Below are 16,286 nucleotides of genomic sequence, written 5' to 3'. Positions count from 1 at the left end.
TTCTCAGATCTTCCATCAGATGATTTATCACATGTAGTTTGACCAGGGACAATTGTGAGAAGCTGGTCTTGTAGCCCATGTCACAGAGTCTATGAGGTTTTCTTGAATCACTTCTAGTTTAAACTGGAGAGCGCTCTTTTCACCTAAAAAATTCTGTGTTAACTATGAGTTCTTACAGATTGGGAAACCACTGAAATCACTGGTAATTTTTTTCTGAAGATAATTATATTTAATGTTTTGTCCTTAACTTCCTGCATTAGGTAACTATCTAATGAGTAGTTACAGGAAGTGCTTTGCATACAATCCCAAGAAATTCCCAGGACTGGACAATAGCATCTCAGGTCTTTCACAGTGTCATAATCTTGATCATCCATTTGAAATGGATTTTCAGTCAGCCTGTCCTTCTAGACTCTGGCCTCTCTGCTGAGAGTGCTCACTGATTTCATAACACCCATCAGGAGGACCATCAGGAGGACCATCATTGCTCACTTAAGATGAAGTTAAAGTTGTGCAATGGATCTGAAAAAAGCAACTTGCTCCATAGGAAACCCTGATCTAGAAATTAATCACAGAATTACACAGTATTGAACTATTCCAGCTCAACAGCTTGTATTCCTCAGGGAACGTTAATTTTTAACTTTTCAATCTGAAGTTAGCATCAATCAGATTACCTGTCTCTCCCAGGGTTTTCTGATACATTACCATAAAGTAGCATCTAAAAACCCTTCAAATGAAACAGAAGTAGCAAAAAGTTTTCCTGGGCTTCTCAGACGTTTCACTTGTACTGGTATTTTCAGTGGTGCCAGGGAATGATGTCAGGCCTTGGCATCTGAGCAGTCTGTGCTGTGACATCCTTTAACATGTTGCAGGTTATATTCTGATAATCCCCACACAGAGTTTAGGTATTAGCCTAGGTTATGAAGCATACTAACAGATTTAGTAATCCTGTTCTAGAGCCTAAGAGATGTTAATAGCAAGGACAGACACACGAGAGGTACGAAAACCTCCATACATATCCCATGGTCTGGATTACGCTCTGGTTAATTTGGAGATCCATTTGGTGAGTAAAAGAAAAAAATTCAAGAAGAGAGTAATCTGTTATTTGTGGAGCTCCTACTTGTAGGTGTAGAGTTGATACAGACTGAATAATAATAGGTGAAGCCAGTGGTGAAGCACAGAGCTTAGAGCTTACTATGTCTCCTGGGTTTCCCACTGGTCCTATTGGTCCTGGTGCCCCATCTGATCCCTAAACAAAATAAAGCAGAAACAATGTGAATGATTCATGGATTCTGTACTTTTGTCAACATACTTCCTACCACAGCTGGCAACCCTGAAGTTTTCTTCAGTCACTCAGTTCAGCATTCATTCAACTTCTTCATTCATCACCAAAAAGCAGTGCCAACCTCTGCACTCAATCAGCCTCCAAAGCCAGAAAAAGTCAGATACTTCAGTCTGGTCCTTCCTTCCAAAAATAGGGGAAAATAGGAAAAAGCCAATCTTGTGACAAAAATAACTCTGAAGAGCAGAAATCACAGGAAAAGAGAAATTATGAAGCATACTCTGTGGTAGGAAAACTTTTTGAGCCACGAGTCAATGAAGGCAGAGGCAAAAGTCAGCAAAAGATGAAGAGTAAAATTATTGAAGGGACATCACATTTTGCTCTGCTTTGACAGGCTCAGTTTCACATTTTGATTTCACAGCACATTTTCTTTGGCTGTGAGTCTGTTCAGAGGGTCTCATAGGACAAGTATGAGGTTAACATAGACACAGTAAATGTGTCTGTTATTAACTTCTCCTAAAATAGTTCTCACAGGAGCACAAATGACCCAAAATGCAAGTCCACATGTTGTCCCATGGCAAAGCATCCAGCATCCTTAAGGCACTGCTACCATCTGAATACAGAATTTTAATCTAATCCTATTTTTCTGGTATGTTCTGTCATTTAGTTGGTGCAATGTAAATTTGGACTGTGCAGATCCCCAGTACAGAGGAAGATTGCACTTCCTCAGCACGGCAGAGCCAAACTGCACTGTAAGCAGCAATATGAGCAGTGATGACTGTGGGCAAAGAAAGACAGTTTGGAGAGAAAAGTCCTTCACTCAGGAAAAGTCCAAACACTTGAGGGCCGTAAAGTGGAGATATCACCAGCAAGAAAGCCAAGTTCTTTCAGCTCTGATTCTGCACTGTCACCTCTTTTTAAATACACAGAAGTATGAACGTATTACAGAGTGAGTAGAGCTAAGAATGAGGAGCACTGTGATGGAGAGGAACATATGTAAGAGGCCTTTTAATTCAAAAGTAAACCACATGATATGAAAATCGAAAAAAATCAAGTCTCATACCACTGTGTAAAATTGAGAACTAAAACACTCTTAGATGTGCTGGTTCTAGATTAACACCTTATTCCACATAGAGTAAAACACCTATATACATATTAAATAGTCTCTGTGGAAGAGTTTTCATCATCATTGTGTTGTATAAAGAGAGCAACTGAAGCTTAGCATCAATTTACAGAGTGAGCTGAAGCAATCAGTGAAAAGTGGCCAATATATTAAATAGCAATTACCATGAGTGGGGAACTCTATGACACTTAGGGGACCATTAGGAACCCACTGGAAAATGCAAATTCAGTGAACAGACAGATGGGAACAGTCCTTTCTTCCACGTGGAGCTTGCAACAGCCTTTATTAGTAAGAAAAGTACTGGATCATCTTTGCAACAAAGGAACTTACAGGTGGACCAGGGTTTCCAGGAGCCCCTGAGAAGCCAGGCATTCCAGGGTGGCCCTGCAGAATAAAAAAAAGAGACTTTCTTTAGGCACTATTCACACCTCTAGTCATATAAAAATTAACTGGTAACTGAATATTGTGAGGTAACATCAAAGCTAGACAATATCCAGACAGAGGTGGTTATAAGGAAATAAAGAACCATGGCTTTTTTAAAGCACAACCTTGTTTTTCAAGGTGAACACTTCAGAAATATCATAGTTATAATTTCAGGTACTTTTTCCAATGAATACGTCAGACTATGCTAATGGAAGATGAAAACAGATATCGTGGAATTGCACATACATAAGTTTAGGCAGGAAACCAAACCTGTTTAAAATATCCTACAAATCCCATTGAACAGGTGCTGATTTGCACATTAAACAGTTTGCTGTAATTTAGACCAGTCTCCTCTTTCCTGTGACAACTCAGTCCCTCCTAAAAGGGGTCATCCTTACATTCATCTTTCAAGAAAAATAGAAACACTGGATTTTTCAACCCAAAGACACCTGACCTTCTGGATACCATCTAGGGAATGTCTGAGGAAATTACTAAGGGTTAGGTAATGTAGAGAATTGAATGCATTTAGTCCAGAACTGAGGTAACAGATGATACAGGAAGGTTTTTACTAGACGATGAGAATGGAAACCTGTTCAGGATTGCTATAGTTTCACTCTTCAGAATAGCCCATTTGTGGTTTATGAGTGATGAAGAACTCCCATCTTCTTGCTTTGCCTCTGAGAAGGGAATTATTCCACAGACATCACAGGAATTACTGATGAAGGGAGAAGCACAGAGGCAGCACTGTTGGAAAGCACACTGTTTTTACCTGTTCACCTTTTTCTCCTACATCCCCAGTCATACCACGATCTCCTTTAGCACCCTGATAATAAAAAAAAAAGAGGCATTGAAAGTCACTTCAGTATTGTGACAACTTTTTTACCTATTTCATGAAGCACTTGGACATTTGACCATAAAACTCATGAATTAAGACTGAGACCTCCTAGACTTTTACTGCCAATGCTGGAGCCAGGATATATGTGAAGGATGGCCTTTGAGCAGATCCAGCATAGCTGGTTTTTAATGTTGTAGTCTCATAGACATAAAGAGGAATTATACATCCTTAAAAAGCAGGCAGGTTGTTAGGAACTTCACTAAAATCATATCTTGATAAGGAATCATCTGGCCCAACAAAGACTTCCACAGTATGAGTTAGTAATCTCCCCTCCCTTTAGGGACAACAGCAATAAAAATGGCATTTCCAAGGTGCAGCCTGAACATTCATGCACAAAAAGTGCTCCCCTCTTCCTCTCTCTGTCTTTCTGTCCTAATGACACAGAACAGACAGCTAACTGTCAGAGACTGAAATGTTTAATGATTTATGCATTCTAGGAGACTTTTGCAGGCTTTTGACTTGCATTTTGGATGGACAGTTGGGCCCATCCCTCCTTCCAGTAAAGAGCCAAGTTTGCAGGCTGTTGCATTATACCTCTGATGGACAATTGAAGGTGTCAAGCCCTGAAAAGGCAGGACTTCTGATGGCCCATAACAGCCCATCCCCCCTCTGCCAATCTAAAAAAAAAAAAGGTGGGAACCAGGCCAGACACAGAAATTCTGTGCAGGGCCCAGGGAGAGGTTGGAGGCTCGAGGCATGGCCCGTGACACTAACCATGGATATAATAACTCATAACTTCTTGGAGTGTGGGGGCTTCCCTCCTTCACTCCCAGCAGATCAAGACCACCACTTCAACTGACAGACATGGAAGCTGCAACTACCAAGTTTCATCGCTGGACCCCATGGGTGGTGACTATATACATCTGTCCACTCTCAGCTTTTCTTTCCCTTACTCTCCCTTAGCCTTATCCTGTCTTTCCCTTCTCTCCCTTATGCATTTTCCCCCCCAGGGGTTATCCCTATGATATATAATATAGATGACAACACCCAAAATGCTAACATACCTGTTAAAACAAAATTGTTAAAATAAACCCTACCTATATATGTTTTCAGACACCGATTATTCAGTGTCGTTTCACTCTAATCCACCCCAAGGGAATTATTGATAAGAACCTGGGTTACTCCTCTCCCCTTTTTCTGGGGTGGGTCGTAACACTAACTCAAATGTAGATGTCTGCATCATCAGTGCTTAAAATAAGGCAAGATGAGTCTCACACAGTGAAAAATACTGAGGTGATGGTGAACAGGTTATGAATAATGCACAGAACAATAATGAACTGCTGGCCGAGGAAATAATACTCTGCTTTACTACATCAAAGCTAGGAGACAAGGGAGAGAGAGAGGGTTTCTATCTATTAATTCAAAGAGCTCTAATTCATATGGACAGAAGGCATAAAGCTGCTCACGAGCAAAGATCTGAAGTTCTACCGCTCTGTTCCAGAACGAGACCTCATAGTTTAGATGGTGTTGGTAAGGACAATATACCACATAGTCATAAGTAGAGAGTAATTTGGGTCTCTCGCTGCAAGATTCCTCCTAATGTATTCAGTAAGGACTCACGAAGACTGTCTCTGTGTTTGCACCTTCCCATGGGTCTTACAATATTTGCTTTTAGCATTTGCAAACTCTTTTCACTGAATTCAAGTTAGGCTATTTATCAATTGCTTGATTTTATTTTATGCACATGTACAGTTTAAAATTTGTCCTTGTATTTCACCTAAACATCCAATTTTGCTGCCTAAATCTCTGCTTTCTCATAACACAGAAGAAAGTAGCAGATGTGGTATGTCTCAGACTGCTTGGCATTTCTGCCTGTTATTGGCCTTATGTGTTACTAATTCTCTTGCAAATTTTATCCTGGAACATTCTTTCATTTTGATCAACTCTGTGTTTACTTTTGAGACTGTACTGCTCTCTCCATCACACTATTAATTGCAAGATATAAAATTAATTCATGAATCTCTATTAGCTTGTCCTACACTCTAATAAGTGCAAATACAAAGATGTGAAAATAGCAGGAGTTAATCTTAGACAGTAAGCCAGTAATACAGGGATATGTGGAGGAAACTGTGGTCCATCATGAAATCACCTTCTCTTTCCCTCCACTGATGTTTTTTAATGTATTTCACATTAGGCAATTGTAAAGGTTTCAGCTGTGACCAGACACTGGCATTGTGAGCTGACCGATGACAGACATCTTCATGGGAAATGCTTGAAATGTGGAATACCTCAGACAATGGAAGTTTTGTGTTGGCCTATGTCCCTAGACCATAAGGCAGAAGCACATAGCTGAAACAAGGAGTTCTTCCTATAACTTGTTTCAGGAAATATTCAGAGTTTGTGGATAAAACCACCATGGCAGACGGTGTACATGGAGCCCAGCAGCTCAGTGCAGCAGCCTTAATTTAAGTGGTTCCGGAACATAACATTCAAAGAGGAGAGGAACAGGCACAGTGGCTACTGCTGAGGCTTTGATTTCTTCGTCACCTGGTTTGGGTTGAAACTTACTCTCGTGTCCTTATCTGTCTTCAGAACAGCAACGTAAAGAAACTCAATATCAAGAATCAAGCCCTTCACGTGTGTGAAAGGTGTGTGAAAGGGATGGTAGAAGACACTATTGAAGTGAAACAGCATCCATGCAGGGAGCTGTGCAGTTCTGCCCGCCCAACAGGGCACTGCTACCTCCTCACACAGAGATGGATCCCACCAAGGATCCATTATACTCACAGTGTCATAGAACGGTCTGACTTGCAAAGGACCTTAAAGAACATCTAATTCCAACCCTCCTGCCATGGGCAGGGACACCTTCCACTAAACCAGGTTGCTCAAAGCCCCATTCAGCCTGATTTTGAACACTTTCAGGGATGAGGCATTCACAGCTTCTCTGGGCACCCTGTTCCCAGACTAATTAGTGTGATTATTAGTCACAAAAAAGTTTTCATGGGACAACTGAAAAACAACCAACCAACCTTTGGGCCATCAAGCCCTGGTGGGCCTGCAGGACCTCTGGGACCAGCAACACCCTACAATGCAGAAAAGGTAGAGGTAAACACTAGTTTAGTCCACAAGTATCTAAAAAAGATTCAGTAGATTGTTAATAAAAAAAAAAATTATAAGAAACCATCAGCCATATTATAAGAAAAACAAGGTTACACCAGATCCAAGGCATGGTCACTTCCCCGGCTCTCTTACCATTTTCCCATCCTGGCCATCTCTGCCTGGTGGTCCTCGGAGACCTTTATCACCTTTGAAACCTGGGATGCCTGGCAGTCCTGGTGGGCCAGGAGGGCATTCACTGCACACATCCTTGGAAAGAACATGGAGACACACATCAGCAATAGACTTCAGGCACTTAGCAGACCCTACAGACACCCAATATGAACGCAGCACTGGGGCGCTGGTATAATATGCAAAGCTTTGCAGTTTTACCTCACTGGATAGGACTGGGGTGAATTTGCCTCACAGAACTGCACTGGGGGTAGTGTGGAGCAGAGTGAGGGGCAGCAGCTGAGCTCACACATGCTCCCATGGGGAATTTCCTATTAGTTCTAGATCCTAACAGATCATCCAGGATCAAGAAACCAAGGAAAAACCCCTTCCTGACATGGAGGTCAGAGAGTCGCAAAGCAAGGCTAACAAGAACAACATCATTTTGAAGCTTCAAAACTACTAGAAAACTGTGTCTGCACCACTCTGAAAGAGCTGGGTTACTGCTCAGAGGGCAGATTTCTAGGGAAAAACAGGTGCAGCACAATGTCAGAAAGGGTGTTCTGAAGGGGAAACTGTATTCAGCAGCTGGCATTGCCAAGGAGAACTCATCCGATGGAGTTTGTGAAGACTAAGTGAATGTCACAGTGTCCTGGCCAAATTTTATCATGGAGAATCATTACCTCCAAACCTTCCAAAACTTTGAAGCATCATCTCAGTAGTCTTTACACTTCAGCTATCCTCAGGAAATTAAATACAGTGTTATGACATTTCCATTTCAAAGGCAGACTCCCTTCAGCAAAAGGAGAGGGAATCCTGCCTATAAGAGACAGCACAGCACAACAGACAGACCATCAGGCTGAGAGTCAGGAGACCTTGCTACAACACCCACCTCTGTCAATGATCTGTTGTAAAATTGTGGGGTAAACTGCCTTTCTGAGTCTCAGTCCCTACATGCACTTTTATCTACTTACAGTGTCAGTGCTTGAGAAACACCCAGAACAGCAGAGCCCTTATTTCACCTGGAATTTCAAGGTGTTGCTTTAGACAGATCTGTACCGATCATGGACTGAAAAAATACTAAGCAGAAAGAATGCAGAAGTGTGTTTAACCATAGCATAAGTAAAGGAAATAATTGACAGAATACCAAAATTTTGTCCTGTGCCCAAGAATGAGTGTCATGTTCTTGTCCAGATTAGAAATCCCAAACAACACCTTACAGTGAAACCTCTAGAATCATACTGGGCTCCACAAAACAGAGACAGCTCTTCAAAGAAGTCATTTCACAGTACCAATCTTAAAGGGCCCTTTTGTTAATGTTGTCAGTAAAAGAAGGCAATTGTTTAGTTTGTTTTAATCAATAAGAAAGGATTTCTTGCCATATTTCAAGACAGCTTAAAAGACTCCCAATTTAGCCCATGGAAATCTGTAAAGGATTTTGCAGTCAATGCCTACCAAAGACTGACTTGTTTCCCAGAAAACTCTCTACATGGAGAGTAAAATCAGACAGAATATCACTTTTGAAACATGGGTGCTTTTGGGGTTAACTATCTTCATCCTTTCAGATGCACAGTGCAAACTAACTTTGCACACACAGTTCAAAATTACTCCAGTCACTGTTGAAGATATATGTGAAAAAATCAGATATTTTATTAATTTGGTTTCCATTTTCTGTTTTGGATAATACTACTGGATAATGTTTATTTCTCCTTGGGAATGCATGCCTCTGAAATAACTGAGAAAGCCTCAAAATTTTTCTAGGGATCTTTGTAGGTCATTTCACTGCTGGAGATGCCATTTTGATCTCCAGTATGAGCTCTAATGTCCCAATACCAGTGCAAGTAGGAGACATACAAGTTTCAAGCTTTGACAGAGTGTTTAAAGACACCTTTTGGACTTATAGTCAGACACTTTCCCATCACAGAATGATAGTCAGGTCTGAATCAAACACACAGATAAACTCTCACCCTCATCAAAGGCTGATTACCTTTACTAGGAGATTTATGTCCTCTGGAGAGAGCAGGGGTGGGGAACCCTGTGGAATGAGAAATTCATTATCTCAGACAATTTTAAAAAGCAACAAGACATTAGATCTTTTTCCTGAATGTGCTCATTGGTTTCCCTTTCCTTGCCTAGGATTCACTGGGACAAACATGCACTTCATCACATCTGAGACGAGTTCTTGCTGAGGGCACTGCACAGTGGGGCTAAAAGGGTGCCTTTAAAATTTTGGCTTTTTACATGCAGAATATCCAGTTATTTTCATACCATTTCAAAGTTGTCACAGATATATTTATCATAACTCCTTAGTGGGTCTTAGTGTTTTTCCCTTTACTCTGCTGGGAAAAGCAGCAGTGGAAAAGCACCAGAGCGCTCTTCTGAGTTGAGGTGTACAGGTGCAAACTGAGTTAAAAGAAAGATGTAACACAAAAATGAAGTTACATACAGGTTTTCCAGGAGGTCCTCTTTCCCCTGGACTTCCAGGTAGACCCTACAGATCAAAAGAAAGGAAAGAAATGTGAAATTATTATACAATAACCCCCAGGTTGCTCTTACACTCTGCTGACTGCTCTGGATTAGCACACATTTTACTGTCTGCTGCTCAGCAGCACTTCTCCTTGCATGTGACAAACAGTAAACTCAATACCTGAAACTTTAACATCCTCTGAACTCCTCCTAAACCTTATTTACCTACCATGTGACCTTGGTAGATTCATTTCAGTCACAAAGAGATTGAAATTGCTTTAGTTTGTCTTCTGGTCACAGGAAACACTATGAACTGGAATAGTGTGAAGGATGAAGCTTTAAATCTCTGATGGCATCTGTAACATGCAAAATTGAGACCTTGCAAACAGGTTTGTTTGTTTGGGGAGCTGTAGTGGTTTCAGTTTTCATGAGATGAAGGCATAGAAATTACCAGCATCCTTAGAATTTTAAGCCTAGAAAGTCATGGTTTGGAAAAGAGACAACCCCCACCCCTCAATGGGTTTCTCTTACCTGTCATTAGCAACTCATTAGTTTGTTAAAAACAATACAAAACAAAAACCACATCTAGAGATTATTGTAATATCTTTGCATAAACTAATGCTCACATGGGAAACCAAACCTTTTGAACAGGACAGTTGGTCACTGTCCAGATGATGACAGAAATCTGCATCGAGAGCATCCTTGTAGTGGTGTTTTAAGATAGATTTGGTGAGATTCCCCCAAACCACTTTCTGCTAAATTCCTGTATCCACCTGGTCCATCACCCTGTGTCATCACTCAAACATATGCATGTTCTATCTATACTGATAACCTTAAAGAACATACAAAATATCTTTCATCTATCTTAACCACATACAAAAGCTGTCCTACCTGACTATTTTTGCTTCTAATAGAACAGTTTCTACTGACCATCTGAAAGCACCTTTCTGTGTTCAGTTTTATTGATTCTGCAGCAGGTCCCATCTGGAGCGCTCTCTGGGGTGGTTCCAGATTTGTCAGCCAGGGTGTTCACAGAATAGATTTGGTTGGAAGGGACCTTAAAGAATATTTTGTTTCAACCCTCTGTCATGGGCAGGGCCACCTTCCACTAGACCAGATTGCTCAAAGTCCCATCCAGCCTGGCCTTGGACACTTCCAGAAATGTGTCATCTGCAACTTCTCTGGGTAACCTGTTCCAGTGCCTCACCAACCTCACAGTAAAGAACTTCTTCCTAATATCTGATTTAAACCTACTCTCAGTTTGAAATCATTCCCCCTTATCCTGTCACTACAGGCCCTTGTAAATAGTCTCTTTCCATCTTTCCTGTGGGCTCCCTTCAAGTACCAGAAGACTGCAATTAGGTCACCCCAAAGCCTTCTCTTCTCCAGGCTGAACAATCCCAATTCTCTCAGCCTTTCCTCATAGGAGAGGTTGTCTATCCCTCTGATCATCTTGGTGGCCTCCTCTGGACTTGCTCCAAGAGGTTGTTGTCCATCTTGTGGTGGGGACCCCTGGGCTGGATGCAGCACTGCAGGTGGGGCCTCATCAGAGAGGAGCAGGGAGGGGACAATCACCTGCCTCAACGTGCTGCCCACAGTGCTCTGGATACAGCCCAGGACTGAATTGGCTTTCTGGGCTGCGTCAAAATCTGGATGATGATCAATACAATGAATATACAAGTAGTGGCTCAGCAGGGGCTAGCTAGTTAAATCTGAGGCCATCAAAATTTTTCACCTGGAAACCTCCATTAAAAATTGATTAAATGCTTTGCTGGGATGAAGACTGGATGTTCTGTCAGTCACCTTGTCTCAGGTTAGTCTATTGTCTCCAATCAGTTTGTTGTATTATTTATGAAGACAACCAGATGGTTAGTACTTGGCCACCTGGGGATTTATGACTGAAACACACTGCGTGTGCTACACCACAACTAGTGCTATAGGGAAAACTTGAATTTCGTCCTTGTGTCTCACATAGTACTTAAATCCTTTATGTCTTGCTAGAGGAGAGCAAAACAAGGGGAAAATATACTGATCATCTTCTTCTATTCCACATTAAATTTGTCTGTGTGAGCAACAATCCTTCAGCTACCTTGACCTTCTAAGAGATGAATATTAAACACAAACTGAAGTGGATCTAAAGTGGACCTGAAGTAGTACTGAAGCCTATGGATGAATGCTTGTTTCCCAAGGAACTAAACCTGCAGGGGAGAATAAAGAGAAGATACGGTCCGAAGGAGAAGGTTAACTTATAATTCCCCACAATTGGGGAACTGAGTAAAAATAAGGAAACATTATAGCTGTTTATAGTTTTGCCTCCACCACAGAGCATCAAAGCGAATCTAGAGGACTGTGGGATGTTTGCAAAGTCCCCTGTCTTTCAGAGGTGCTAATTGTCAGGTCATGCTTTTGGCATCCTCTTCACTGTGGTTCTCAGCCACTTCTGCAAGTGGGAAGAGGGCTGACTAAATAGCAATTACACAGGTCTTATATTCCCAGATCTACTGTGTTCAGGAAGACTCACACAGCACTTTCTTTAGAAAGTGTGATGCAAAGCAGGGACTTGAACCATGAGAATAATCCTGTATCAAAAAGCAACACAGAAAAGACAGTTCAGAAATGTCTTTCATGCTGACTAGTAGCACAGCTATAAATAAACTATTTCTGCCATAGGGCTCACTGACAGCCTTTTACTTTGGGATCTGAAACATGAACAAGGCACTAGCAGTGTAATTTGAGTATTTAAAGAAGATTTTTTTAAAAGAGTATAGGAAAAGACTTCTTAGTTATGTGAAAAGACACACAAGAAGATAGTGAATAAAACTGAAATCCTTGGGAAGATTTAAGCACAGCTATGATATCCACATGGTATCAGATTGCCTTGAGACAAAAAGGGGTGGACCTACTTTCTTGCACGCTGTATGATGTGAAGCTGTGATGTCTTTAACAGGGCGTAAATGAGACAGAAAAAGAGATTAAGTTCTGTGCCATGGCTGACAAACCTGAAAAACACTGAATTCCCAGGAAAAATCACACAACTGAAAGGTACAAAACTGCAAACAGAGAATGCCCTTTGAAGAATGCTTCTCTGAACCAAAAAGAAAAAAACAGATGTAGGATGATGGCACTTCAGCACAGTGCATTATCAGAGGACAGGCAAATGGAAGCATAATCCAAAGTAAAGGAAAGATTGTTGTTCTATAGAGGCCTGGAGTTAGAAAAGGCTGACAAAAAGGGTCAAGCTGCAAGCATAGAATCATAGAATCAGAATATCCTGAGTTGGAAGGGACCAACAAAGATTGAGTCCAACTCCTGGCCCTGCACAGGACAATCTCAAGATCACATCATGTGCCTGAGAGCATTTTCCAAACATGTCTTGAACTCTGTCAGGCTTGGTGACCACTTCCCTGAGAAGCCAGTTCCAGTGTCTGGCCACCATCTGAGCAAAGAACCTTTTCCTAATATTCAGCCTAAACCTTCCCTGGCACGTTTTCAAATTGCCCAGAGCAGAATCAAAATGCTAGAATGATAACATGGAGGATATAAATGCATCTGACAAGCTAATAGGAGAGGAAACTGGAAAAGAGAAATCCAGAAAATTAAAATTAAAAAAAAAAAAAGGAAGAAATTAGTCTGACCAAAAAACTATATGGCACTGCAAAGAAATGCTGCTAACATGATGTGGGAAAACATGCAGATCCAAATAACAACCAGTGTTGAAAAGCTCGTAAAGTTTGAACACTTCCACGAACTTGCAGCCAACAGTGGCTGGCACAAAGTGGAATTTCCAATGAGTGGTACAGCACACCAATATAGGGAAAAAATGTCAGCAATGAGGAGCTGTGATGCACAGGATCCAGAGTATCAGTCTGCAAAATCTGACACATAGGAATGATTGTTAACTGGGAACTGAGGGAAACTGTGATGATGTTATGCTGAAAAATGATGCTCAGGTAAGTGGTGCATGGGAAAATACATGACTTAAAGAAAATCTATAACGAAACACATAAGTATATAAGGAAAGTGTGTAAGTCACACAGGCTTATGGTGGGATGGTTCTATTACACAACTGAAAATTAAACTCGAAATGCAATAATTTAAATAGGTTATAAGTTACAGCAATAAAGAGACAAGAGGAGGTTCAATAAGTGTATTCTGGTTTGGGGTGTAACTACCCTAAAAATACTGAGAAAAGCTCCTTGTAACTGTCCCTCTAAGTGCAGAGGAAAATCAACCTCAGAAAAGAAAACCCTGCTTTTCAAATCCAATGACAGTAATATATGCATCCACAAAGGTTTTGTAATTATGAAAGTAAACTCAGGGGAAGATTAACTTCCCAGTAATGCTGGAACTTAGTTACCATGAATAATTAAACTAATTAAATATTGATTAATTAAATGTTTATGTTAATTAAAATTATCATAATCAAAGTACAGAAAGGGCCTATTAAACAGGTGCCCTCACTGCTAATAGTAGGATAAGAGAATGTCTCATTCAGATTATTTCCTAATTTAAGAGCACTAAGTAGTTATGTTGAACAGAAACATTTTATCTCTCAGCAGACAGTCAGAGGATGATTCCCAAAACATGCAGTGTAAGGGTATTTGGCCAGAGAGTGTCTGCTCCTTTGGGAGTATCAGGTCAAAGACCTTTTTTCAATGCAACAAGGGAAAATAAGGAAAAAGACATAAATTAGAACATCAAGGACAAAAACCTGACCAACAAATAAGGATGGCAGTGATGGGAACCAAGTCTGGAAAGTCACACTAATCGATGAATGCATGTGGAAGTGTGAGGAGGCTTATTCCAGCAAGATTATCTGATCCAGGACCTTGTCAATTGGGAAATTAAGGGAAAAGGAGGAAATCAGAAACTAAATATGCCAAGACACAGACAAAACAAGAAACAAATCTTGTCACACACCAATTGATGGGCTATCAGGAAACCACAGGCTGCACTTCCAGGGAGACCAGTCTGGACTTTGCAAGTGATAAGACTGTAAACAAAGATGACCCTGAACTGGGAGGGGTGCAGGAATTGGTAGAGCTGGGGAGACGCATGAGGGGCTGTGCAGGGGAATGGACAGCAGAGAGTAACAGACAGGGGTAGACAGAAAAGGGTGTAACAGAGGGCTGGTCACACATAAAAGAGTTCTGGTGGATGCATTTGATTGGCTGAGCTCTGCACCTCATCACCATGGTTTGTCCTATGGTCTTATATCTTCCTATAAACTTTTCATAGAATCATAGAATGGTTGGGCTTAAAGATAATCCAACTCTCCTCCCATGGCCAGGGATACCTTGTATTAGACCAGGTTGCTCAAAGCCCCACCCAACCAGGTCTTGAACAATTTCAGGGATGGGGCATCCACAGCTTCTCTGGGCATCCTGTGCCAGTGCCTCACTATATGCACAGTAAGGAATTTCTTCCTAATATCTAATTTAAATCTACCTATCAGTCAGGAGGGACCTGATCTGCAGCAGCTGGAGTAGACAGCCATGCATATAACATTATTTAACATGTAGAAATATTTTTTTATAATTCTCAGACTAGGAGTTTGGCCAGTTTCTCTGACAGAAGGTACTTAAGGCTACACTATTTTAATACTGCAGATTAAAATCTGATTTGGATTATATTTTTTCAAAAGCATGTAATTTTTTTAAGTGACTGAGGGCATTAAAGCAGGCACAATATACAGTAGTTCTGTTACAGAACAAATTAGTTGTATCATCAGAAATAACAAAGACCTAAAAAACTCCACTTTTCGGGCTTTAATAATCAGAGTTTTAGTTGATCAGAAAAAAGAAAAAAGGTAATTAAAGATAAGAAAATAATCTATATGGGAGAAGACAATATCCCCCAGCTTTGTTCCAGAATAAGAGAATTTGTAGGGTTTTATGGACATAATGAACTCCACAGGACAAATAAATACCAAGCCTTTTGCAAAGAGGAACAGAACAAGGCCAAACCAGCACAACTGTACTGCACACCTAGACAAGCATTTTCAAAACCTAAATTTTAATAAAACAAGACACTGTCCAGAGAACTCTTGATATCTGATTGAGTTGCCAACAGATATTTCAAAAGGTGACCCTGAGCAGCGCTATCAGAAAAAAAAAAAAAAAGGCACATGCTTTTAGGGCACTAGAAAAAAGTTAGAAGGTAGTCATGTAAAAAACCCCGAATTTATTCACCTATGGGAGATAATTCAAGCCAAAACTATTGCAAAAGAAGTATTGACTCTTTCACCTTCCCAAATACAATTGTAAATCTGTTTTGCAGTGTCAGAGAATACAACAGATTATGGCAGACACTTCCACAAGCATCTGATGAGCTTGCAACTGGAAAAAACAATGAAAAGAATAATTTAATGTATGTAAATGTGATTTAAAAGATTTTTTCTGCCTCAGAAAAAAACATGGAACACATTTGCAAAGGCCACAGCAAAATACAAGACTCTGAGGCAAGTCATTAAGGCAATTGACACTGAATGGCTTGGGAGTTGCATGGCAAATTCATATTAGCAATTCAAATTGGAGCTTTCCTAACTGATGCCATACTGTTTGAACACAGCAGAGTACAAAAATGGGCACGCTTCAGAGAATGCAGGAGCACTTCATTGATATCCAAGAGGGCATATACAGAACAAAAAATGCTCTGTACTAGTTAAATGAAAATGGAGATCAAGAAACTGCGAATGCATGATCTTGTCAAAATAGGTTATCCCTGCTGTAACACCAGAAATGCTGGAATGTGCAGTAAGTGTGGAGAATGTGTTTTACAAGCACCACGAGGAATGGTTCTGTTTGACTTAATCTTCTGCAGGGGAAAAAAAAAGTTGTAAAGACTGCAGTGCTGCCTCTCCAAGAGCTGACCAGTTAACACTTGTCTGAGAA

General features: G+C 40.7%; 1 protein-coding gene across 1 annotated transcript in view; it reads right to left on the bottom strand.

Moving 5' to 3' along the window:
• The window catches only part of COL22A1 (collagen type XXII alpha 1 chain), a 196,552-nt gene that overhangs the window by 19,720 nt on the left and 160,546 nt on the right, over nt 1-16,286 (bottom strand). The window contains exons 42-48 of the mRNA XM_017818265.1: nt 9,374-9,418; nt 8,915-8,962; nt 6,913-7,026; nt 6,690-6,743; nt 3,595-3,648; nt 2,733-2,786; nt 1,193-1,246 (exon numbers count right to left, since the gene is read on the bottom strand). Coding sequence (XP_017673754.1) covers nt 1,193-1,246; nt 2,733-2,786; nt 3,595-3,648; nt 6,690-6,743; nt 6,913-7,026; nt 8,915-8,962; nt 9,374-9,418 — 423 coding nt within the window. The remainder of the gene's footprint in view (nt 1-1,192; nt 1,247-2,732; nt 2,787-3,594; nt 3,649-6,689; nt 6,744-6,912; nt 7,027-8,914; nt 8,963-9,373; nt 9,419-16,286) is intronic.

The sequence above is a fragment of the Lepidothrix coronata genome, unplaced genomic scaffold, assembly GCF_001604755.1.
Source record: "Lepidothrix coronata isolate B3197 unplaced genomic scaffold, Lepidothrix_coronata-1.0 Scaffold67, whole genome shotgun sequence".
In the NCBI taxonomy this organism is placed as follows: Eukaryota; Metazoa; Chordata; class Aves; order Passeriformes; family Pipridae; genus Lepidothrix; species Lepidothrix coronata.
The sequence above is the reverse complement of the archived record's forward strand: the minus strand, read 5'-3'. Positions and strand labels throughout refer to the sequence as shown.